The sequence below is a fragment of the Geotrypetes seraphini genome, chromosome 2 (genome assembly GCF_902459505.1).
Source record: "Geotrypetes seraphini chromosome 2, aGeoSer1.1, whole genome shotgun sequence".
Taxonomy (NCBI): Eukaryota; Metazoa; Chordata; class Amphibia; order Gymnophiona; family Dermophiidae; genus Geotrypetes; species Geotrypetes seraphini.
The window spans coordinates 152,743,192-152,769,018 of record NC_047085.1 but is presented as its reverse complement, the minus strand read 5'-3'; the positions used below and the strand labels follow the sequence as shown (position 1 = coordinate 152,769,018).

Here is a 25,827-nt window from a genome sequence, read left to right as displayed (position 1 = left end):
CGCAGAAAAAACATACGTTGCTCAGAGGAAAATATAAAATGACAATATTCTATGAATAAATTAGGTGCGTATTTGGTGTCTAACAGGTGCCAGTTTACAGAATTGCCCTGATAGTGCTTAAGAAATTAGAGTGAATTTCAGCAGCACGATCTGTATAAATTTTGACTTGTATCCCGCCTTTTTGTAGTTTTTACAACCACACTCAAAGCGGTTTACATACATACTTCAAGCATTTCCCCAATCTGTCCTGGTGGGCTCACAGTCTATTTAATGTACCTAGGGCAGTGGAGGATTAAGGGTCACAGAGAGCAGCACGAGGTTTGAACCCCCAACCTCAGGATGCTGAGGCTGAAGCTCTAACCACTATGCCAGCAGACATTTAGGAGGTAATTTTATAAAGTTATTGTTGCACATAAGTGGCCACATACATGCGTAAATGTCCACTTATAAAATACTGATGGACATAAAAGTACACATCATTTCATGACAACACATATTTTGATGTTAGGAGTATAGGGATGGGAGTTAGTGTGGACTATGGATGAAATTCATAAGAACATAAGAATTAGCCATGCTGGAGCACACCAATGGTCCATATAGCCCTGTATCCGGCTTTCAGCAGTGGCTAAGCCAGATCGTAAGTACCTAACAGAATCCCAAAAATGCATTTTGATTATATTTAAAACAAACATTAATCTATGTCATTGCTTAAAAATTATAGGTGTTCCTTTGAATACTGACCCTTGAATTTTTAATCTCAACCTAGCTAGTAAAGATCAACAGAAAGAAAAAGACGATATACTATGCAATTCTGAATATGGATGTATTTTAGATAAATTCTAAGTTCTGGTATGATAAGGAAAGGGTTCAGATTTGGCTCATGTCTTTTCCGACTGGAAACGGTATGCATTTTCTGACCTAGGAGAGTTTACAATCTAAGGGTGAAAGGTCACTTGGACACACAAAGTCAGAGGCGTGAAGAAAGTACAAGAGATTTTATTACGGTATACCGGACTCTAGTGCAGTTAATAGCCTGCCTACTAGAGTGTCAGAAACAGGAAATACACGGACTTTTATGCCCTTTTCGCAAACTCATATATGCAAAAACTACAATTTTCATTTGTTACTTCTATAACTTTCTACAATTATTATTGGTCCTAAGCTCACACTAGCAGGTCACTTATCTAACTCTTACAGTTCTAAATGTTAAATGTACAGAAGGGCAGGGTACATCATGGCTCAAACTCTTATCTATTTAGCTTACAATGTGGTAAGGCAAGGACATACATTTTAGGCAGATGAAGTCAATAGATTGTAAACTTTCTTCAGCTATGTAGGCCAGAGCAATATTTTAAACAACAGTTAACCATTTCATGACCCTACAAGGGGACAACTGGGTGCCTTCATGTAGGTGCTTTTAGGAGCCTAATCTATAATAGCACCAGGGTGTCTAGGTTCTGTTTTGGAATATTAGCACAACCCAGTATCAGTGCATCCAGCATTTACATGCCCATATTTACACCAGTCATACATCTGGCCCAAATGCGGGGACCTAAATGCAGCAGAAAGTATTTTGTATATTATGTGCATAAGTGGAAGCCTCACCCATGCTCCAGCCATGTGTATGCCCGCTTTGCATTTATGTATTATTTAAGTTATGCATGCTATCACAGGGCAGGGAAGATCTTTATTATTATCTGCTATCACAGAATAACATTTAAGTACCCTGATGGCATTTTCACAGGTAATGGCATTAGTACATGATAATGCAGTAGCTAGTAATTCTGTCAGCTTTTAGAAGAGCAGCGACTGGTCATTTATGCCAACAGGTGTGCGGCGTGCATTTCTACAGGACTCGATGTTCCCTGTTTTTGAGTGTCCCTTAAATGGGACTCATATCCTGACCATCTCTATACTTGATATAGGAGGTGATTCAACAACAGTGCTGATTTTCAGCAAATGTCAGACGAAAGTTACTCGCTGACCAAAAATGGCTTCTACCCGCTTGATCCTTCCGATCAAAGTGTTAAATCTTCATGATTTCAGCAAGATTAGTGCTGGCATAGAATTCTCCACCTTGACACCACACCACTGCCAAGCTTCACACAGTATTTTATAATAAAGATAAAATGACAAATGAACATTATATCCTTACTCTTGCTGCGTTGTAAATTCTGAATATCCTGCTGATGATATCTTCCTCCAGGTCAGCAGATACAAACTCCACCTGAAGAGGACCATGCCGGTGGACTCCATTTTCCGGCCAGTACTGAGGACATAGCTGTTTCAAAAGCCACAGAGATTTGTTATTTTCAAGCACAAACCCATGTTGTCTTGTACAGTATTCCCAAAATAATCTTCCCTCCACCTCAGGATACTTCACCTTATTAAACTTTAAAGAGATTTCACGGAAGGAGGCACTAATGGGAACAGCTATGTGTAAATGCCAAATGGCACATGCTGAGGGCTTAAAGAGGCAACATTAATGTACATTCGGCATGATAAATATGTTTAAGATCACGGAGACCAACACAAATAGCTGCACAAATGGTATAGGATGCTGCTGCATATTTGTTTTATCTTTATTTCCAAAAGTCATTGCAGGGTACACACTGAACATCTGCTTCAAAAGGAAATCTAGAAATGTTTTCTGATCTGCTATACTGTAACATATGGGTGAGGTTTGATGAAGCATGAGAATGTGCCAAGTTGTTAATGTAACGAATTACAGTTCCTTGAACAAGCTGTCATTTACCTGCAATCTGACCAGCTACTCAATTTAACATTATCTCACTAGTGCAAGCAATTATAGTTCAGGAAATCTATCAGGTGCCACATGATAGGTAAAAGAAATATAGATTACCTCCAGCTATTTTAAGTGAAATCACAACATTTTTGCTTTCCCTGCTTTACTAACAGATTATGAACCCCATAGCATAATAATGAATCTGATGTCACATTAAATTACCTAGCAAAGTGAAGCAGAATTTTTTATTTTTTACTACATGATAATGTTTCATTCCTATGCCATTATCATCTTTATGTTCTTCCTAGAAATCAATCTGATTTATGCAGAGTTATAAATTACTACAAACAAGGGAGCGAGCAGTCTTTTTTTGGCCTAAACATGTAGTCAGTTTTTTTAACTGTTTATTTATAAATATGTATACATCACCTTGGCGGATTAACCTTTCTATGCGGAACACAAGAAATATATAATACACATAATTTGACTATTTCTCTTTTGTAGTCGATAATTTCTGGAGATATAGAGACTTTTCATTACACAGGGTCTGGCTCACCAGGACTTTTTCCCTTTCCCTTTCTGTGTGAAAAATACTGTTAGAACCATGCGTTTCATCTTAACTAATTTTGAATATTATTTTTAAATTACTTTCTTGTCAACATTATTAATTACTTCAATGCACTATATCTTGGTATATCTAATACTAGGGTGAAGGCATTGCAGTTGATAGAAAATGTGACTGCTTGTTTGGTGATAGAGGTACGGAAATCAGTACATATTACTCCTGTGTTATGACAGCTTCATTGATTACGAGTAGTGTATTGGATTCAACACTGGAAGATTAGGTTTATACTTTCGATAATCTTCTGTTAATCCCTGTAGGATTCCATATGCTAGGTGTTCAATCCCAACCCACAATCCAGGAGTTGCAGAAATCCACAAACTTTTCTGAGTACATGCTCCATCCCCTTAGCCTAAGAGCTAGCAAACATATCCAGTTAAGTCCCAAAGCCAAGCAACATACCCAAACAAATCCATGACAAGGGGGTACAGGGGAGGATCCCCAGCAACATAAGTAATTCTTGAACTGGTTTGCTCTGCAAAATATTAACAAGTGATAAATAAGCACAAAGGCAACTCAGAAAAATATTGAGGAACAATGTAGAACTAACCTGCTGTGTGCAATGAGCACCCCAAGAGAAGCCTTTGGAAGTGTGTATGCCCATAGAAAATGCTCCACAGAATCTGTCAACTGGCTGGAGAGCATTCAAGCCTGTAAGGAGAATCATCAAGACAGAAAGAAGCAGTGTATTCCAAACAACTTAGTATACATAGAGAGGGCAGGTCATATGCAATCCTACAGGGACTAACAGAAAGAAGATTATCGAAGGTATAAACCTAATCTTCCATTCTTTTATGTCTCTTATGGATTCCATATGCTAGGTGACGTACCAAAGCAAGAGCCTGCCCTCAATACCAAAGTCCCAAAACTGGCAGCAGAATGAACCGCCACATCCACTCAGCAAAACAGGGTAAAAATATGAAACGAAGACCCAGTAGTCACCCCATAAAGTTCTTCAGGATGAATTGTGCAAGACACTGTCCACGACGCAGCTACATTTCCAGACAAGTGGGTGTGAAGTGAAACAGGTGGCTGCTTGTCGCAGACAATGGAAATTGCAGAAATGACCATTTGAATCCATCAAGTGATCAAAGCCTTGGCCACTGCCTGAACCCGGCGAGGCAGCAGCAATCAGGACAAATAGGTGATCAGACAATTCTCTCTAAACAGTGGAGCAAGACTCTCCTGACAGCCAACTTGCACAAAATCCGATCCTTACACTCCGAGCCTGCAGAAAGAAATGCAGACAAACGAATTTCCTGGTAGACATGGAAGGCAGAAACCACCTTCAGCAGAATGGAAGGAAGGCACCATATAGAGAAAACTCCCTCATCCGGAATATGGATAAATGACACCCTGCACAAAGAGCATAAAGCACTGAAAACACCATGCTGAGACAATGACCAGAAAGTCAGTCTTGACCGTCAGATCCAGAAGAGAAGCATTCTTGTTTGGTTTGAATGGGGCCTCTCCAAGGCCCTGCAGAACGATGTTAAGATTTAACGAAGGGAAAGGAAGACACAAGGGAGGTCGCAAATGAAGTGCCCCTCTCAGAAATCTGGACATAGCTGGATGATTAGAAAGCAAACTAGCTTAGTTCTTAACACCCTGTCTCGTTGGTCTCCACTCTTTCTTTCATGGTGGGGCAGAATAGCTTCCATCAAAATGACCCTTACTCCTCAGATAAACTATACCCTCTCAATGCTTCCCTCCTTATGCAAGAAGAAATTTTTTCACTGGTTGAATAAGAAAATATCTGACTTTGTGTGGAATAACAAAAAACCTCGTATTGCTCTCGACAAACTGAAAGCCTCTAAAATTAATGGGGGTCTGAATGTACCTGATTTTCACTTTTATTATATCGCATCATTGGCCAAATATGGAGCCTACTGGATTACTAACACTAGTACCCAAGATTCACCAACCTGGTTTGACCTGGAAAGATTTTTATGTGCACCACTACATGTTTCATGCTTGTTGACGGTGCCAGTACCCAAACTCTTGAGAAAATACTCATTATTGAGTGCAACGCAGCATGCCCTTCATATACTAGACACAATCGCAGAGATTTCAATTAAAGACAGTCCACTCTTGTCCATTTGGAACAACCCCAAAATCCAAATCAATAGTAAATCTCTTTCATGGAAGAGGTGGCAGCGGGCTGGTTTGTGGTCTCTCCATCAGATAACCACTCTCACTTCGTTTGTTCCCTTTGACACAATTTGCTCTACTTACTCGTTGTCTCCTTCTGCTTACTCACAGTGGCTTTCTCTTACTGAGATGTTATCTTCTATGTCTATACGCTTTGATTATATGACATCCACTCACACTTTGTATCACTGGTCCACATTGGCTATATCAAAAGGTAAAGCGATATCTCTCTTTTATAGTATTCTAAGAGATCACTCTTTTACATTTTCCTCTCATTCCATGAAACATTGGGAACCTATGCTGACAACCTCACTTTCTGATGTTGACTGGGAACTCTTTTGGTCCTCGACAAACCGACCTCTTTTATCATCCAGAGTCTCACAATCAATGTTCTTCATTATGTGGAATGCGGTATGGACACCTTTTCGGATGTGGAAAGCTAACCTAAAACAAGACTCTATATGTTGGAACTGTATGAAAGAAGTTGGGACTCTTGATCACATGCTTTTCCATTGTGCTCAAGTTCGTTCCTTTTGGACGTGCATTTGGGACACCATAAAGTCTATTACCAATTGTTCAGAAGAAATTTCCTTTGACACTATAATTCTCCGATCTCAACACCCTTGTTTTACACAGTCTAACTGTCCTCCTAAACTCATTGATGCAATGTTTGTGACTGCCCTTATGCACATCTTGAAAAATTGGAAGTCCTCTTCATTACTAAACTATACCTTCTGGTGGAATTCTTTTGAGCATGTATCATAAATTTGAATCATATGCTTATGAAAAGAAAAATATAATTCGACTTTCCAAAAATTTGATACAATGTAAATCACCCTGGAAATTCCTGGACTCATATGTTAAATCTATTTCATAGACACTCCTCTCTTCTTCTTCTTCCTCTTCCTCTTCTTTTTCTTCCTTCAATTTCTCTTTCCTCTTATCTTTCCTTTTACTAATTTTTCATGAACAGTCCTAGTACTTTAGATCTTTTAAAACGATTCAATTCTACATTGCACAATGTAACTGAATATGAGTTATACTAAATGTTTTGTTTTATATTTTGATACCATGTACTTGAACTGTTTCCTATATTTTTTCAAAAAAATCAATAAAAAATATTGAACTTAAAAAAAAAAGAAAGCAAACTAGCGCCTCAGCACACTCTAAAACATGAAAAGCCTGCAACCTGAACTGTAAAGGAGGCCACTGCTATACCTATTTCTAGGCCCGCCTGAAAAAAAAAACAACCCAGGACCACTGAAAAGGGAGCCCGCTCAGGCTCCACGTGATTCCGTAGCACACCACTGTTGGAAAGTCAGCCAGGCTTTGGCATAAGACGCCATATTAGAGGGTTTCATCGAGCGCAAAAAAGGCAAGATAACTACATCTGAAAAACTGCGCATCAAAGCTGAGTGCTCAAGAGCCATGCTGTACAACTAAAGCACCAGGGGTTCCCCAGGAGCACCGGCCCCTGACTGCGAAGATATTGATGAAGAAGGAGCCAGAGATTGTCACCTCACTAAAGACTGATGAGATCTGCATGCTACTTGAATCATCAAGCCAGAAAGTGTTGCCATCCAGCGGATAACCCGACCAACCAGAGGTCATGGAGGGAACATCATACAGAAGTTCGTGAGCTGGCCTGGGCTGAACCAAGGCATCCGTCCCTAGTTTCATCACTGTTTATTAACTGAAAAAGCGCCTGGCCTTCAAGTTCTCTGCAAAAGCAAACTAGTCCAAATGGGGGCTAATCTCAGCACTGTATGATCAGACAGAATGCCTCCTGCGAGAGAGACCATGTTCCTGGGTCCAGGATCTGTTGGCCACGGAAGTCTGCCTGAATATTGTCGACTCTGGCCACATGGGCTATCAAGAAAGACAGAAGATGTGCTTTCGCCCAGTGTAATGCATACGATCCTTCTAGCCCAAGAGAGAGAGAGAGCACTTGAGCCTCCTTGTGATGTACGCATGCTGTGTGGTGTCATTGGAGAAACTTGCACTACAGTTCCTTTCACAAGGGCTGGAGAGCAAGTAGCACCAGCCGAATCACCCAAAGCTCCAGACAATTGATCAAACAACATTTCGGACCATGAGTCCACTGCCCCTAAATGGAGTGGGCCCCACAGTGAGCCCACAAACCCAACAGACTGACATCCATCATAAGAGTCATCCACTCAGAAATCTGAAGAAGCCAGCCATGGCAGAGAGCCTCCCCCTGAAGCCACCAGCTCAAGTTGCTGCTATAGCTGACAACGTCCAGAGGAGCAGCATCTGACGGGGAGTACTCTGTGGAGATCACCAAGATAGGAGGGTGCATGGACACTCTGGCCCTGGGGATTGCCTCCAAGGAGGCTGCCCGAGACCCCAGAACCTGCAGATAAAACCAGGCTGAGGGAGCCAGACGGTCAAGGAGAATTCTGATCTGTTGTTGAAAGTTCTGACTGCATGCCAGATAGGGTGGACTTGGACCCCTGTAAGCGGAAAGCCACCACAACTACTATCATCTTGGTGAAAGTGCAGGGCGCCATCGTGAGGCCCAATGGCAGAGCTGCAAACTGGAAATGTGTTGCAGAAGCTGTTAAAATGCAGAAACCGGCGATGCTCCAGATAGATTGAAATATGAAGGAAAACCTCCGAGAGCCAAGGATGCTAGAAACTCTCCTGGAGAGACAGCAGCTATCATTGCACAGAGGATGCAATGTGCAGGCTGGAATGACAGGCAAATGCCATAAAGTAAGCGGCTACTGCCACTTGGATACTTAAAGATGTCCCTAGAAAAGAACATTTTCAACATAATATTCATGATCCTACATAATATCTGCGATCCTAGTGTCCTTAAACCTCACTCCCCCATCACTAGGGAGGGCTGTGCACTGGATAACTTTCGCCATAGCGGAATCTATCTCAGGCTGTTCCAATCTGCTGAAAATCAGGATCCAGGGGATAAAGCTTAGACATAGCATTAGAAGGTCGGAAAGAGCTTACTGGGGTATCATACTGTTCTGAAACCAACCAAGGAGCCATGGACTAAATGGAAAAAAAAGACACAGGAGAATGGTCCAAGATCAAAGCCTGAGAAGTGAGAGGTGGAGAATCCAAATGGACCTTTTTCAGATCAACAGCAATAAAGAGGCGGACATAAGCCTGCTTAAAAAACTGAGATGAAGATTCAGCACCCAAATCTGGACGCTCAGGGTGGCCGAGGTGACCAGTACCAGCAAAGGCATTAGCCGAATCCAAAATAAAGGCAGTGCCAGGAGACAGAAGAGTCATAATATCTGCATGGCAACCACTGCAATCGAGGTCTGCCACCGCCAGGCAAGAGGGCTCCCGAACAGGAAGCTACGCCACAGACTGAAAAAGACCTGACGCGTCCGCTGGCTGCATCAAAATGAGTGGGGTATGAAGAATATGCCTTTCAGAGGAGTTGAATAAAATTCAGTGAAAAGGCCCATCCCACAACCATGGCAGGGCTCTATTGAGGTACAAGCGCTACACCAAAAAAGTCCCTAGACTCGGAACTCAGGCGTTTTGTACCAGACTCCAGGACGGCCACTGGGCGAGATTTTTTTTGGAAGGCACAGACACAGGCTAACTCCCCAGCCCAAGATTACTTGGAGGAGGCGAAGTCCGAAGTTCCCCCCTCCTCCAGCACGCTACGGCACACGGTACACAGTCGCTGATCTGGCACAAAGAATGTAAAAATTTGACAGATTAGGGGGCTGGGGATTCCATCCCAAATAATTTTGTATCAAATTGAGGGGTTTTTGAGGCAGAAATAAGTTAGGAAAAAAAAGATCGTTTTTAAAATTCAAGATGGCCACTGGCACGAATTCGCACCAAAACAGGGAAAAATAAAAAATAGTGATTTGGGGTCTGGGGAAGTGGGAAACTTGAACCCTACCCTCAGAAACTATGAAAAACGGTTTTAAACAACTTTAATAATCCCCACCTTAAGTTCCCATAGGAAATAATGGAGGGTTACTCACAGCTTCTGCAGTACCAGCCTGTCAGCACTTTTCACAGTGTCAGGGAAGGATTTTTTCTGCCTCAGAAACTTTTTCAAATGAACAGACTTGAAGGTCTTCTGACTGCCAGTTAGCTGGATGCCAACTTTGACCTCCACCCCCACCCCCCCCAGATTCTCGTCCATGCACTTGGGGCGGGAAAGGCAGCTTGCGACTTGAAATGCAGGTGGGTTTCACTTCAGATGCATAAAGCCTGCGCTTGAAACCTGTAACAAGGTCACCGGCAAGCAAACTCCCAGGGAAAGGGACCCTGAGTCTAGAAATGGTGGCACATAGCAGGCTGGCTCCACAGATCCACCAGAGTTTCTCTGTGAAGCAGCAGTCCAGCACTGCGGGACTGCATCTTTTCCTCCAACACGGTACTACTGGGAAGGGGTCTCAAGGCACTGAAGCCACTGAGGAAATGAACTTGAAACGAAAAAGAAATAGAGAGCATCTTCAAAAGACTTCTGCACGGATTGCTTACAGAAATTGTAACTGGATATGTTTGCTAGCTCTTAGGCTAAGGGGGTGCAGCATGTTTGTGGATTTCTGCAATTCCCAGATTGCAGTTTGGGATTGAACACCTAGTGTATGGAATTCGGAAGGGATGTAACAGAAATGGTTTTGTCTATTATTCACCAAGTATTGCATGCACCTGCACCACTGTATTTTAAACACTTGTTGAAGGTTTATTGCTCTGGTAGAACATTAAGATCAAAGAATGCTATACTCTATCTCAGGAGAAGGTAGCGAAAATGCATTATGCTAGTACAGTACATGAGTATCTATACCTGCTATAGCAAGAGTGCAGTTATGGAATCATTTACCTGGTTTGTTACAACATTGTAGCAATAGATGGAAGTTTAAAAGAATTCTGAAAACTCAACTTTTTGCCAGGGCATTCATGTTGCCTGTGTAGCACATTACGAGACTTGTCTTAAGATCTTGAGGACACTGCAGTAACATGTTTGATTGCTTTTAAATATGTTGTTCTGTGAACTGTCTAGTTTTTTTAGGCAGTGTAAATTATAAACAATTCTCTTGGTTGACGGACCGAGGCCAGAGGGTGGTGGTAAATGGAATTTGCGCAGAAGAAGAAAAGGTGAGTAGTGGAGTGCCACAAGGATCAGTGTTGGGGGCTGATTCTATTTAATGTATTTGTGAGCAACAATGTTGAAGGGGTAGAAGGTAAGGCTTGCCTTATTGTGGATGATACCAAGATTTGTAACAGAGTGGGCAACATGGAGGGAGTGGAAAATATGAAAATGGATCTGCAAAAGTTAGAAGAATGGTCTAATGTTTGGCAACTAAAATTCAATGTGAACAACTGCAGAGTGATGCACTTGGGGAGTAGAAATCTCAGGGAAAAGTATATGTGGAGAGGTGAGAGGCAGATATGCACAGATGGGGAGAGGGCCCTTGGGGTAATAATGTCTGAGGATCTGAAGCCAATGAAACAGCGTGACCAGGTGGCTGTAGCCAGAAGGATGCTGGGCTGTATAGAAAGAGGCATAACTAGCAGAAGAAAGGAGGCACTGAAGCCCCTGTACAGGTCATTGGTGAGGCCCCACCTGGAGTACTGTGTTCAGTTTTGGAGGCCGTATCTGAGTTTTGGAAGCCATATCTGGTAAAAAGACTTGAAGCAATCCAGAGAAAGCAACAAAAATGGTATGGGGCTTGTACCAAAAGACGTACAAGAAGAGATTGGAAGACCTGAATATGTATACTCAAATATGTATACGCTAGAGGAGAGGAGGAACAGGGGCGATATGATACAGACATTTAAATACTTAAAAGGTATTAATATAGAAACAAATATTTTCCAGAGAAAGGAAAATGGTAAAACTAGAGGGCATGAATTGAGGTTGTAGGGTGGCAGACTTAGGAGTAATATTAGGAATTTCTTTTTCACGGAGAGAGTGGTGAATGCCTGGAATGTCCTCCCAAGTAAGGTGGTGAAGATGAAAATGGTAACAGAATTAAAAAAAGCATGAGATGATCACAGAGGATCTCTAATTAGAAAATGAATGGTATAAAACAAATTAAGGCCGATACTGCATGGTCAGTGTCCCTTATATGGTGATTTGGTTTAGGATGAGCTGCGGAGGGCTATGATAGAAGCTCCAGTGAGAAGATGGTTAGGTTAGCTGGAGTGAAATCAGTTAGCTTAGCGGGGTTTTAGAAAGGCTTGGATAATTTCCTAAAAGAGAAGTCCATAGACCATTATTGAGATGACTTGGGGAAATTCACTGCTTATTTCAAGGATAAGCAGCATAAAATCTGTTTTACTACTTGGGATCTAGCTAGGTACTTGGGACCTGGGTTGGCCACTGTTGCAGACAGGATGCTGAGCTTGATGGACCTTTGGTCTGTCCCAGTATGGCAATTCTTAAGTTCTCTTTAGTCCTGTGTCTAAGTTTACTCAACAATAATTAGGCAACGGTAATGCTATACCTGTTCTTCCCTTTAGAAAGCTAAAATTAGGTTTTCAAGCCAGAAATAAAAGCAATAATTGCTACCTTCGAAGTTGTGGTTGCCATATTTCTAAGGTACAATAACTGTAGTGTTTATGGCAGTGCTATCTGGAAAATGCCACCTACGTAAGTTCAAATTATAGTTCCAGAAATAAAAAGAAAAGCATGATAAACAGTAGTTTTATTAAAACCATTGTGAAAGCATAAGTGAAAACTGGGCCCTGGCTTCCTATTAGACTGAAAAAAACCCAACCCCCGCACATTTAAGAATGGGATGATTCAATTTCTTATGAACTTGTTCTTCAAGGTACAGCTTATTTATTTAATATTTGCTATACCTCCTTTCAAACAATTTGACAACAAAGAGGTTCATGATATTTATCAGGTCTGTTAATGTTGCTTTAAAGAATTATTTTCCAAATCTGTTCTGGTGACCCCACAGCCAGCCAAATGAACATATGCATATTGGCCAGTATAGCCTAGTTTTCTTCATATATGTATATTCATTGTTGGTACCTTAAAAGCTGAATAATGTCTGAGGTCACCAGGACATGACTGGGAAGCCCTGATTGTATATATTGCTTAAGATGGCCTGCAATACCAAAGGACAAAATGATCAAACAATTAAATTTAAAGTAAGGGGACACTGGTGATTGAGTGACAGGGGAAAGTTTAAAGTTATGCATTACTAAAAAGAGCATATTCCAAGTATGTATAAGCTAAGATTTTATAATATTTAAAGAGGTTTTTATGAACCCACTGATATGACATTGAGCACAGATACAACCCATCTAGTTGAATGTGACTTCACCACTGAAGCCTTTTCCCCCCACTTTATTTTGTGTATGATAATTTTGACCTTTGGTATCACTGTACTGTGGGTTGTTTTGAACATTTTTATCTGTGTATACTGCTTAAACGTTAGCTTTAACCTGAACATTTTTCCTTAAAGTGAATTCTACACATTACCTGCGCGGGATCAACGTCATTGAGCATAACAATCGATGTGCAGTGGTAGTCCAGGACCAGTCTCCAGAAGTCTTTGACCGTATTTGGCAAGGGATGTTGAGTAACTATGAAAGCCGAAGGCTGTTTATAGCTCTGAAATGACGAAAAGGAAACACATTCATTCAAATGCAAACCCAAGATTAATATGCTGTACTACAATATTTCACCCTACGGTGTCCTTGATTCTTTTGTCAGTGTGATACCTTTCAAAGGACCAACAAAATGTCTCTCCAGAGATGCTGATGTGTGTGACAGTGTTCCTTCTTCGGACACCTGCCAACACCATCCATGGTCAATTCTTATGCAAATCCAGTAAAAGGTTATCACACACTGCAAAGAGTCTAGTTTTCAGTAGGACTAATATTGCTACTAGAGGTCTGTACTGTACTATATACTACATATTAGGAAGGGTTCACAAAATGTTCTGGATATACCACAACCTAAAATATACTTCTGATTTTAAAAGTTAATGCTGAAAATAATGTGAATGCATGTTCCACCATCTGCTTACAAAATTACATTTGCATTTTGATGGTAACTTAGTACACTGAGAAAACAGCTCCTATAATCCATGGGAAGCTGCATTTTTTCTCCACACTTTATTATCCAGCAGTTGCTAACAGACTAACCTACAACACTGAACAACTGAAACAATACAGATGATAATCTGCACAGAGCAGTGGATGCAGCTCTGGCAGCCTTGATGGGCAAACTGGATGGACCATGTGGGTCTTTATCTGCCATCATTTGCTGTGTATTCCTGTGTGTTACATTTTCATTTTTATTTATATTTTAAACCTATTTTTACTTGCCAACCTATAATGTACGAGTGAATGATTAGCCTATTGGTTCCAATCGCTTTGTAGCTCTTCATGCTCTTGGCCAAGTCACTTAACCGTCCAGTGCCTCAGGTACAAACTCGGATCATAAGCCCTCCAGGAAAAGAAAATTATCTCCTGTACTTAACAATAGCTTTAATAGTTTTCAGGCTTGTAGGTGGTGTATAAGAAATTAAAATAAAAACAAACAAACCAAAAACAAAAGGTGGGCATTCGACCTTTTCAGTAAGTCGTTCAAACCCCGCGCTGCTCCTTGTGACCCTGGGCAAGTCACTCAGTCCTCCATAGCCCCAGGTACGTTAGATAGATTATGAGACCACCGGGACAGAGAGGGAAAATGCTTGAGTACCTGATTGTAAAAACCGCTTAGATAACCTTGATAAGCGGTATATCAAATCCTAATAAACTTGAACTTGAAACTAAAAACCCTGGCTAAAAACCATGAACTCTCACAGACACCATTTTTTTTTTTTTCATTTCAGATTGTGCAATTTGATTTTAATACATGTATATACATACCAAGTGCTATTAAAAAAATATCTATGAACTCCAGTCTCAGGGCTCCTTTTATCAAGGCGTGCTACGGGGCTTAGCGCGTCGGACATTTCATCACGCGCTAACCCCCGCGGCAGCCTAAAATCCTAACGCCTCGTCAATGGAGGCGTCGGGTACTAGCGCAGCAGGCGGTTTAATGCGCGGTATTCCGTGCGTTAAACCACCACCGCGCCTTTGTAAAAGGACCCCTCAATTTACTGACAGTTCCAATCCTGCAGAGCTTGCCTGTCCTTCACTATTGAAAATGTGATAGCGACACAGCACCTAACACTGGCAGGACTATAGCTGAAGGACTCCCACCCAGCTTAGAGGGAAAAGTGGTTGCAATCATTCCAAGTAGAGAATGACACGGTGACAAAATTCATCACCGTTCCCGTCCCCGCGGATAACCGCGAGAAACCATCTTCATGTCATTCTTTAAGGAGAGAGGGAAGAATCAGAGTATGAATGGCCACAACCACTGGCCCGAAAGCTTTGCTTTGAAGAATGCTGGGGTAGAAGGACTGAGGCTGAAATAGACACTAGAAAATGACATGGGATTATTTCCCGCGGTTATCCGCGGGGACGGGAATGGTGATGAATTTTGTCACCGTGTCATTCTCTAATTCCAAGTACTCTGACTCACTCTTTTACAGTTTCTAGTATATGTATTAGAAAAAATTATATAAAAGGGATTCATGCTTGTCTGTCTACTGGGCTGAAAAATAACTCTCTTAATAAGGAATAGAAAGTCACTAAACTTACCCCCTCTTTTACTAAGGTACGCTAACCGAATTAGCGGGCGCTAAATGCCAACATGTCCATAGACTAACATGCGTGTATTAGCGTTTAGCGCGTGCTAATTTGGTTAGCGTACCTTAGTAAAAGAGGGCCTTAATTTGCTAGAAGAAATAGGAATATTACAGATGCGTTTGAAAACCAGAACATCCGTTCAGTATTTTAAGAAAATTAACGCTTCCATATATTATAACCCCTTCCTCACAATCAACCTCCTGGAGGAGCAACAGTGACCATTATGGCAGAAAGTGACAGGTCCCTGTCCTGAAGCACTCACAGCCTGAGGCTCATGAGTGGTGGAAGAACCGATTGGTGGGGCAGTATGAGGACAAAGCTGTTGAGCAGACAGGCTTGGAACAGTGCTTGACCAACCCCACAGGTCAAAAGCAGACGGAAGCAGCACTCACCAAACAAGGTGCGCCACTCCAATACTTGCTAAATACTGTCCCATGCACTATTCCCTCTAAGCTGGGCGGGAATTTTCCAACTGCATTGCTACCAGTGGGTGGTAGTGATTCAATATTATGTTTCCAATCACTAGAGACAGGCAGGTTCCCTGGAGTCCTGCAGAGCTTGTCTGTCCTTCACCATAGAAAATGTGATAGTGAAACAGAAACCCCCCCCCACACACACTTGCAGAACAGTAGGTGGAGGACTCCCACTAAAAGGGAACAGTGGTCCTGCACTCCACTTTTCTGCAACATACTCCCCTGGTGCCTCTTTGGTCCTACCAGACTGCTGAATTCTGCCCTGCTGCTGTCAGCTAATTTTTCTGGCTATTACAGGGTTTAAGACAGCAACACAGCTAGAATGCAGTTATGTGTGTGTTGGGAGGGGGAGGGTTGAGGATGTGGCAGTACTGCACTGCAGGAAGCTGCATCTTCAGGAGCAAAATGAGAGGGGAAGTTATGGAAACAGCATTTGGAAGGAAGAGCATTGCTGAATCGTAGTACAGAAGCATTATCTCAAGGAGCTGGGTGGAAAGGTTTAGCATAGAAAGAAGCACCGAAGGTGAAAGGAAGGAGTGGTGCTGCAGCATGTGTGTGAGGGATGTGAGGCCATCACCATAGTAAGGAATGGGAAGAGAAGGTATGAGTGTGAGAGAGAAGGAAGGAGGGCTAAAAAGGTGAGAGACAGGAAGAAGGGTATTGGATAGAATGACAAAATGGTAAGAGGAAGAATGAAAGAGGAGTGAGGACTGAAAAAAAGAGGGAATGGAATGTGGTTGGAATAATGGGGAGGGTTGAGGGACTGAGAAGGGAACAACATGGCAACAGAACAGAGAGGAGAGAAAAATATAAAATGGATGAAAGGAAGCTGAGGGAAAGTTCCCCTTTGAGAGAGGGAGAAATGGGCTACAATAGGACAGTTGGGTAAGAGAAGCAAAATAAAAATAAAGGAAAAAACATCCTTACAAAAAAAAAAAAAAAAGAGGTAATGGGACAGTGTGATATAGGAAGTTACCAGTTCCTTTAAGCCAATACTACCTCAAAGTGTATGAAGCCTAGCTCAACAGGGAGGGCATAGCTCAGTAAAGCCAGAGAAGGGAGGGTGTGTTTCAGGCTGGTCAGCTAAAACTCCAGAACACTGACAAGCCAGGGAGGGAGCACGTAAATTCAGACTTCAAGAGTTTGCTTACATAAAGTACATTTGAAGGACCAGAGGGGCAGAGCGTAGCTGGTTTTAAGAAAGGTTTGGACAATTTTCTGGTAGAAAAGTCCATAGTCTGTTATTGAGAAAGACATGGGGGAAACCACTGCTCACCCTGGATCGGTAGCATGGAATATTGCTACTCTTTGGGTTTTTGCCAGGTACTGGGGACCTGGATTGGCCACTGTGAGAACGGGCTATTGGGCTTGATGGACCATTGGTCTGACCCAGATAAGCTATTCTTATGTTCTTAGGAAAGCCTTGTATTTTGTAACTCTTACGCACAGTAGAATGCTTTTCTGGTCTGGTAGGAACCAGAGCCTTTTTTGTTTGATTTCTATGAAACCCCAAGCCACTTGGGACCGGATTGAGTAAATGGCACCTAAATATATGTGATGAAAAAAATTGGCACCCATCACTCTTCTGTAAAGGGTACTCCAGGTTGACTGCTCTTTATAGAATACCATTGGCTGCTGAATTCTGGTCATAAAGACTTACACCAGCTGAAATTGTGTAAATCCTAGCATATAAGCTGGGTATACATCCATCATTCTATAATACTGAGAACCTGGGGAACTGGAATCAATTCCCACTGCAACCTGGTGGTTAGTACAGTGGCTGAGAACCTAGGGAAATGGGTTCAATTCCCACTGTACTCCTTGTGACCCTGGGCAAGTCACTTAAACAGGCAGAACATTTTTGTGTATGTTTGCAATGTGCGCTAGTGTGGTAAGCAAGAATGGAATGTTGCTACTTTTTGGGGTTTTGCCAGGTACTAGTGACCTGAATTGGCCAACGTGAGGATGGGCTACTGAGCTAGATGGACCATTGGTATGACCCAGTACAGCTATTTTTTATGTTCTAATGTACTCCAGTCAATTGTGTAAGTGTAATGTGAACATCAGCTAGCTTTGCAAAACTCTTTAGAGGTATAACAGGGATCCCTGGCAAACCTACAAAATCTCAGTGTTGCCTAAGGACAGTATGATCTGGATTATTTCCAACTGAACTTTGAAAGAACTTAAATGACTGGGTGGTCAGAGACATGGACTTACTTGGTTAGTTCCTAACTGGCAGCAGTCAAGCTACCTTTCAAATTGCCAAACCAAGTAGCTGAGACACGTACTTGGATGTCAAGGCAGCCATCTTGGAACAGGCAGGGTTTACCCCAGAAGAGTATTGGTAGCAGCTACGAAAGAGAGTCATCCATCCAAAAGAGAGTCCCCAATGCTTTTTTTACAGAATTAAGAAGGAAGTGGTTACAACCAGAAGGGAAGACAAAAATGAAGATAGCCAAGGCCATTCTCCTGCAACAGATCTTAGATAGCCTGAGTCTGCCCATGACCAGTAGTACACCAACATCTTAAACTGATATTATAGAGTGCTCTGGAGGATGTAGAAGGCTTTCATCATGCTCAATATGTGCCCCGGAGAGAGGAAAAAGAACTTGCCCTTATAACCAGGGAATCCTAAAAGAAGGACAGAGTAAATGGCACTTCAATCAATGGGGATACAGCATCCAATGCTATCATGGACTTGTTTCAATTGTGGGGAAAAGAGACACTTTGTCTGAGATTGCCTGGCAGTAGAAGAGGAAGCTATGAACACGAGTCTGCATTTCTGTAATTTTTTTGGCTGCTCCCTATCCAGGAATATGGAAAGGGTCCAGAGAAGAGCAACTAAAATGGTTAAGGGGCTGGAGGAGTTGCCGTACAGTGAGAGATTAGAGAAACTGGGCCTCTTCTCCCTTGAAAAGAGGAGACTGAGAGGGGACATGATCGAAACATTTAAAATACTGAAGGGAATAGACTTAGTAGATAAAGACAGGTAGGGAGAACGAGAGGGCACTCTCTAAAGTTGAAAGGGGATAGATTCCGTACAAACGTAAGGAAATTCTTCTTTACCTAGAGAGTGCTAGAAAACTGGAACGCTCTTCCGGAGTCTGTTATAGGGGAAAACACCCTCCAGGGATTCAAGACAAAGTTGGACAAGTTCCTGCTAAACTGGAATGTACGCAGGTGAGGCTGGACTCATTTAGAGTCTTTGACCTGGGGGCCACCATGTGAGTGGACTGCTGGGCACAATGGACTACTGGTCTGACCCAGAAGCGGCAATTCTTATGCCCCGTTAGGCATTGATGGATTGTAAAAGAATGAAGCTCACATTCACAGGAAGACAATAAAGCTTCATATTAATTATGAGAAGACCATAAATTTGTCATGTGTTAATGGAGACCAGAGACATTATCTGGCTGCTTAGGTCACAATCAAAACACCAATGAGACAAGGCAAGGTAGATGTGATAGTGTTATCCTGATTTCTCTACCAAGTCATCTTGGGTCAGAACTATCAAGAGTTTGTAGCTGTCTAGACACAGCTAAATGCCACATCACATCAGAAAAGTTCAGAGAAGAATCATTCCCAGAGATCTTCCTGCTAGAATATCCAGATTTATATATTAAGGACCCTAAACTCTAGCAGCTATGCTGATTAGAAAAGTCATATTTACCCAGAATATAGAGTCTGCAGTAGAAAGGGACACCAAGGCAGAGGAGGCCAATTAGGACACTTCAAATCTCTTGGGAAGTTTACCTGAGTGGGAAGGGGAAGGAAGTCCTGGGAATTTCAAGAGAACCCAAATGGAGAATGAGATCCTTAGAGATCTGATCTCATGTTTAAGCAATAGATGGGAAACTGTAGACAACCAAGAACCCTCTCTAAGGTAATTCTTTTGCTTTTTTTTTTTTTTTTTAGCTCAACAACAAGAGATCCAACTACAAGATCAAAACACATGTTGTTGGTCAACAAAATCTGTATTTTATAATGAAACAAGATTTACTCTTTAGGGTAACCAAAGGAACCCTAAAAGGGAAAGAGCCAGAATAGCTATTAGTACCCCCAACTCTATTGTAGGCCGGCTCACAACCATTTATTTGGTGGGGCATATGAGGGAAGAGAAAACCTGGGAATTCATACTGGCCCAGTATAGACAAATACAACTGTACTGTCAATCATGCCTGACATGCCAGTTGAATAGTCCTGCGAGGGTCTAACTTGCCCCTCTGGTGTCTTTGCCCATCATGGAGACCCCATTCAAAAGAGAGGCCATGGATCTAGTTGAATCATTAAAATGAGCCACATGAGGCAATTCTGGTGATCTTGGATTATGTAACTCACAATCCAGAAGGCATAGCACTATGAAATACAAATACTGCCACGGTAGCAAATGTCCTGTATGAAATCTTTTCATGAATGGCAATACCCAAGGAAGTACTCACAGACCAGGGAATACCTTTTGTATAATGTATCCTGAAACAATATTTCCTCTCTTAAAAATGAATAAGCTGTGGATCTAAGTATATCATCTCTAGAACAATGGCCTGGTTGAGCACTTCAACAAAGCCTTCAAGCAGATGTTGAAGTAATAGAAATTTGGTCTTACCTGTTAATTTCCTTTCCTTGAGTACTGCCATACCAGTCTAGAGAAGTGGATTATGTCCATCTGCTAGCAGATGTAGCAGTAGAAAAATAGCTCTGAGCTGACTACTCTACTCCCTTTATAGGGGGCAGGTGTTGCCTTCAGCTCTTCAGCATTCTATAATTGAAGCTAAAATTACTGAAGGCAATTCTCATGTTTTAGGTTTTCACTTCACCCCTAAAGGCAAATCTAGTGCACTCTTCAGTTCATGATCACTAACCTAGAAAGATAATTTCATTTACTAAGGCAGTGATCTCCAACATGTGGCCTAACAGTCCTCCATTGTGGCACTCAATTGTCCCGTCCTTGTGGTTGGCATCCTCCCATTCTCATCTCAGTCTACCTTCCTGCCTTAGCCTTTCAAACTTTCCTCAAGTGCTGCAGTGTGAAAGGCATGTCACATCTCCTACCACTCAAGACCTCTCTCCATAGTGTCCCACCTCCTCTGATAGAACTCCCTGTTCCCAGGCAGGATTCTATAGAAAGGGAGGCCTCAGCGGCGAGAAAAATAGCATATATTCTACGTGCCAGCATTTGAGGCATGTTCATAACTTCTGAATTGATCAGACCAAGAACCCTCGACTGCCATGAATGGTTCTGGATTGGTCTGGCAGGTCTCAAGGAAAAGAAGTTAATAGGCACAACCAAATTTCCCTTTCTTTTCATCCATGCCACGCCAATTCAGACAAAAGGGATGTACCTAAACTCTGCTCAGACTGGGTGGAAGTCATGATAGCTCTCAGAACTCCTACACCTAAGGTATCAACCCTTCAGACCTGTAGAGCCATGCTAATGCACTTAGAGAAGAGGAGCAATAAGGGCAAGGGTACTATCCTACTAGTATACTCTGGAAGACAGACCAACTCTGCCAACAAGAACTCTTGCATTTTGACTATGTAACATAGTAACACAGTAAATTATGGCAGATAAAGACCTGAATGGTCCATACAGTGTGCCCATATGTTATACCAATTAAAAATACATGATTAAATTAACTTGCTCTCTTTGATATTTCTGGGCTGTAAAGTCTGGTATTGTCCTAGGTTCCAAATGCTGAAGTTGCCGTCCAACCTCACTCCAGTCTATCCATCCATCCTGTTGTTTGAATGATATCTACCGTAAAGTCTGGCCAATAACATCCTCATGTTCCAAATTAGTGAAGCTCCCATTGATGCCCACCCCAGCCCATCCTAGTTAGCCCTCTGGCACTTGCCAACTGTTGTTGGTGTGGTTCAAGGTGATAATCTCTTTGACTGTTCCTGTAATTGAGGCTCTTAAAACCACAGTGACTTATTAGGATATACCAGTAGAAAAAAAAAGATCTATCCCTGAATTTAGAAGGACATGGAGGCTCACAAACATCTCACAGGTGACCAATAATTAATTATTTTTTTTTTTAATCATTGAAAACAGAAAGCTTGATTCAGTCGAACAAAACACCACTCTTAGAATGGAAAGAACATACTCGGCATTGAGAAATGTTTTCTTTTAAAATTACCCAAGGAGATCAGTCTCTGGAGGTTCCACTGGCTGACCTTCTCAATGCTTCTCTAGAGCTGCAAATGGTTGCAAAAGTCTGGAGAAGGGCAAATATGGCCCCTCTCCACAAAAGTGTATTTATAGGGTCCAAGGCAACATGACTTCACTAGAGAAAGGTCTTGTCAGACAGATCTGATTAGTTTCTTTGACAGGATGACCAGAGAGTTGCATCAAGGGAAAGTGCTAGATGTGTTGTATTTAGATTTTAATAAAGCCTTTGACATGGTTACACAAAGACAACTAATAAATAAACTGAATGCCTTTGGTATGGGCCCTAAAGTGAATGAATGGGGTTGAGTGGAAGGCAACAGAGGGTAGTAGTAAATGGAGCTCACTCTGAAGAAAATAATATTATCAGTGGTGTGCCACAAGGTTCATTTCTTGAGCCTCTTCTTTTCAATATTTTAATAACAGATATTGCTGAAGGGCTATCTGGTAAGGTTTTCTTCTTTGTGGATGATACCAAAATCTGCAATAAGGTAGATACCCCTGATGGTGTGGATAACATGAAGAAAGACCTAGTGAAGTTTGAGGAATGGTCTGAAATTTTACAGCCAAGATTTAATGCTAAAAAATGCAGGGTCATGCATTTGGGATGCAAAAACCCGAGGAAACAGTACAGGTGAAGAACTTCTGTGCACAAAAGAGAAGCTGGACATGGGTGTGATTGTATGTGATGATTTTAAGGTGGACAAATAGGTAGAAAAGGTGAAAGTAAAAGCTAGAAGAATGTTTTGGTGCGTAGGGAGAGGAATGGCCAGATGGATAACGGAGATGATGATGCCCCTGTATAAGATTCTGATGAGACCTCATTTAGAATATTGCATGTCTGGGAGTTTTGCTGAACTGATATGACCTTTAATTATGGAGATGCCCTACTTGACCCCTTGTAGAACCACAGTCCCTTCTTCTAATTCTTACATTTCAGAATCCCAAACACTTTTGGGTCAGAAAATTCATCTAACTGATAATAGTGCTATTCATGCTGTTGCTGCCAAGTCTTGCGGTTGAACTCCATTCAAAACTAAATCTGACACAACCACCAGAACACCTGAGGTCTACTACTTTCCCTCAGTTTTGTTGCTTTGAGGAAATAGTATTGTCTTGTCTGTAACAACCTGGCCTACCTTCTTCCATTCCCTGCCAGAAACAGTTGTGAAAGTCACCTGCTCAGGTCTCTTCCAGTCTCCCTAGAGAAAGAGAAAGTAGCCTTGTGACACTGGGCTAATAGAAGTCACCCTGAAAGGAGTCTGAACAGGGAGACACATATGGATCTGAGCCCAAGGTAAAACATAGAGGTCTGCTGTCCTGGAGAAAAGGTATTGTGGAAAAGACCATATTCAGGAATGAAGTGGAAATAAATCTGGGCACTGGGAGTGAGGTCATGTATCCCTGATGTCCAAGGCTACAAAACCATGTTTTCCTTAGGAGATAAGAGGGCTCCCAAATGCTCCGAAACTATGAAGGACAAAACAGTTTTCCATGATAATTATCCAAGAATTTTTCCACATCCTGGCTACTATTGAACTCTCCTGTGCTGACTCAGTCCTAAATAACCAAATATCTAAGGGGAAAGAGTCTGAAGATATTAGTGAGGGATCCAAGATACCTGGAGGGGCATTTTTGATATGACGTCCAAATCCGAATTTGGATATTTTACGGAACACACACAAAAATTCAGTAGTGAAGATGACCATTTTCAAAACAGAAAAATGTCTACATTTTTGTTTTGAAAATGGCCATTTCTCCGATGTGCTCATCCTCGGTGCATCTATCTTTTTGAACCATTTTTGAAAAAACAAACAAACCCATGCACAAAACAGGAGGGGCCAGCATTTTTAATAGACTGTCCATGCAAACATACCAGCAGAGCAGTGGAGCATCTCAGAGGGCACTGCAGTACACCTTCACACAGTACACCTTCATATAAAATGGTCCAGGTACAAATCTCATCATAACTGCTTTATAATGAACGGTGAGCTCTCCAAAGTCCAAAACATACTGGACCCAAATGTATACTCCCCCAATAGTCCTTATGCCTGCAGGTGTCACCTATATGTAGGTACAGTGGAATTTGGGTGGGTTTGGAAGGCTCACATAGTCCACCATAAGTGTAGGGTAAGGACCTGAGTCCCCATGTTTATGGTTGACTACACTACCCACAAGGATACTCTAGGAACCTGTTTGCTGCTCTACTAGGCTGTCATGCAGGCAGGTTTGTACAGTTTCATTCATATTTTTAGGGGGTGGGAGGGGGTCATTGACCACTGGGGGAGTGTGTTTGTGTGTGTGTGTGTGTGTGTGTGTGGGCTCATGCCTTTATCCCTCAAGTGGTCATCTGGTCAGTTTGGGTACCTTTTTTTGGCACATATTCATTGTTAAAACAGGTCTAACCCCAAACTTTCAAATTTTGCCCTGGACATTTTCTAAAATGTTTAATTATTACAAAACACATCTAAATCATAAGCCTGCCCTAGTCCTGTCCAAACCATGCCTCTATCACCACCCACCCCCCATTCAGATTTAAACACGCTGCAGACAACCATAATATAAATCTGTTTAAAACATGGCTTTCAAAAATAGCAAATTGGAAGGGTTTGTTGAGAAAAAACATCCAACTGCCCTTTTATGCTAACTTTTGGACATTTTAATTTTTTGAAAATGGTCCCCCAAATCTATTAGTACTACTACTTATTTCTATAAGGGAAAGGGAATTAAACTTGTATACCACTTTTTTGTGGTTACACATTCAGAGCAGTTTACATATACAGTGGTGCCTCACACAACGAACTTAATTGGTTCCAGGAGCAAGTTTGTTATGTGAAACGTTCGTTATGTGAAACGCGTTTTCCCATAGGAATACATGTAAAAAAAAATAATTCGTTCTGCAGCATAAAATATGCTAAGATGACATAAAAAAGATAAATTTTTTGTTATTATTTTTATTTAGATACATCTAAAAACATACATCTCCCTGTCCTTTTACTTCCACTATCTTCCTATCCCATCTCTATTCCCTTTTGTCCCTCTCCCCATGATCAATCATCTCACCACCTCTCTCTGCCCTCACCCTCAGGGTTCAAGATTGCTTCCACTCTTTTTCCTGTTGTTCTCTCTGCCTGTCACCCTATGATTTAGCATCCCTTCTGCCCTTGTCCAATATTTCCCCTTCTCTCCCTCCCTCTCATCCCCTGCTCCAACATGTGCTTTCAGCGGCCTTCTCCCCCCTTAAGCGTCTTTTCTTCTCCACTCCACCTTTCCTCCCTCCCTGCCTCCACCTTTGTGGCACTTTTGCACCCGACCGACAACAGAACAGGCCCGGTCGGACAAATCTCCCTGTCCTGTAGCCGCGAATCTAAATTACCTTCTTACAGCAGCTGGATTATTGAAGCTGCTGTAAGAGGTAATTTAGATTCGCGGCTACAGGGCAGGGAGGTTTGTCGGCCGGGCCTGTTGTCGGTCGATCGGGGGACCTGACCAGCTGTGCACATTCTTCGGGGCGGACCGCCCCCTCCCCCCTCTTTCGTTCGCCATTGCCTTCTTCCTACCTGCCCTGCCGCAGCCGCACACAGCCGAACGGAAGTCTTCCTGATGTCAGCGCTGACGTCGGAGGAAGGGAGGGCTTTGCTTAAGCCCTCCCTCCGACGTCAGCGCTAACATCGGGAAGATTTCCGTTCGGCTGTGTGCTGCGACAGGGCAGGTAAGGAGAAGGAGACTACCCTCGCGGCTCGACCAACCCCGCTGCGATCCAACCCCGCAGGAACCCCGGACTTCGTTGTGTGAAACGAAGTCCGTTGTACGAATCAAGACATAAAGTTCGTTGTGCGCAGCGTTCGCTGTGCGAGGCGTTCGCTGTGCGAGGCACCACTGTATACAGGTACTGTACTTATTTTGTACTTGGGACAATGGAGGATTAAGTGCCTTGCCCAGAGCTGTGATTCGATCCCACAACCTCAGGGTGCTGAGATAGCTGCTA

The 25,827-nt window shown here is 42.3% G+C and overlaps 1 protein-coding gene across 17 annotated transcripts in view; it reads right to left on the bottom strand.

Moving 5' to 3' along the window:
* The window catches only part of PTPRM (protein tyrosine phosphatase receptor type M), a 1,237,515-nt gene that overhangs the window by 11,231 nt on the left and 1,200,457 nt on the right, over positions 1–25,827 (bottom strand). For 10 of the 17 annotated variants that reach the window (XM_033934018.1, XM_033934031.1, XM_033934023.1 and 7 more), the window contains 3 exons: positions 22,979–23,041; positions 12,976–13,107; positions 2,156–2,281 (listed from right to left, as the gene is read on the bottom strand). In XM_033934018.1, the coding sequence (XP_033789909.1) occupies positions 2,156–2,281; positions 12,976–13,107; positions 22,979–23,041 (321 nt within the window). The remainder of the gene's footprint in view (positions 1–2,155; positions 2,282–12,975; positions 13,108–22,978; positions 23,042–25,827) is intronic. The other 7 variants (XM_033934025.1, XM_033934034.1, XM_033934027.1 and 4 more) reach the window with 1 other exon arrangement.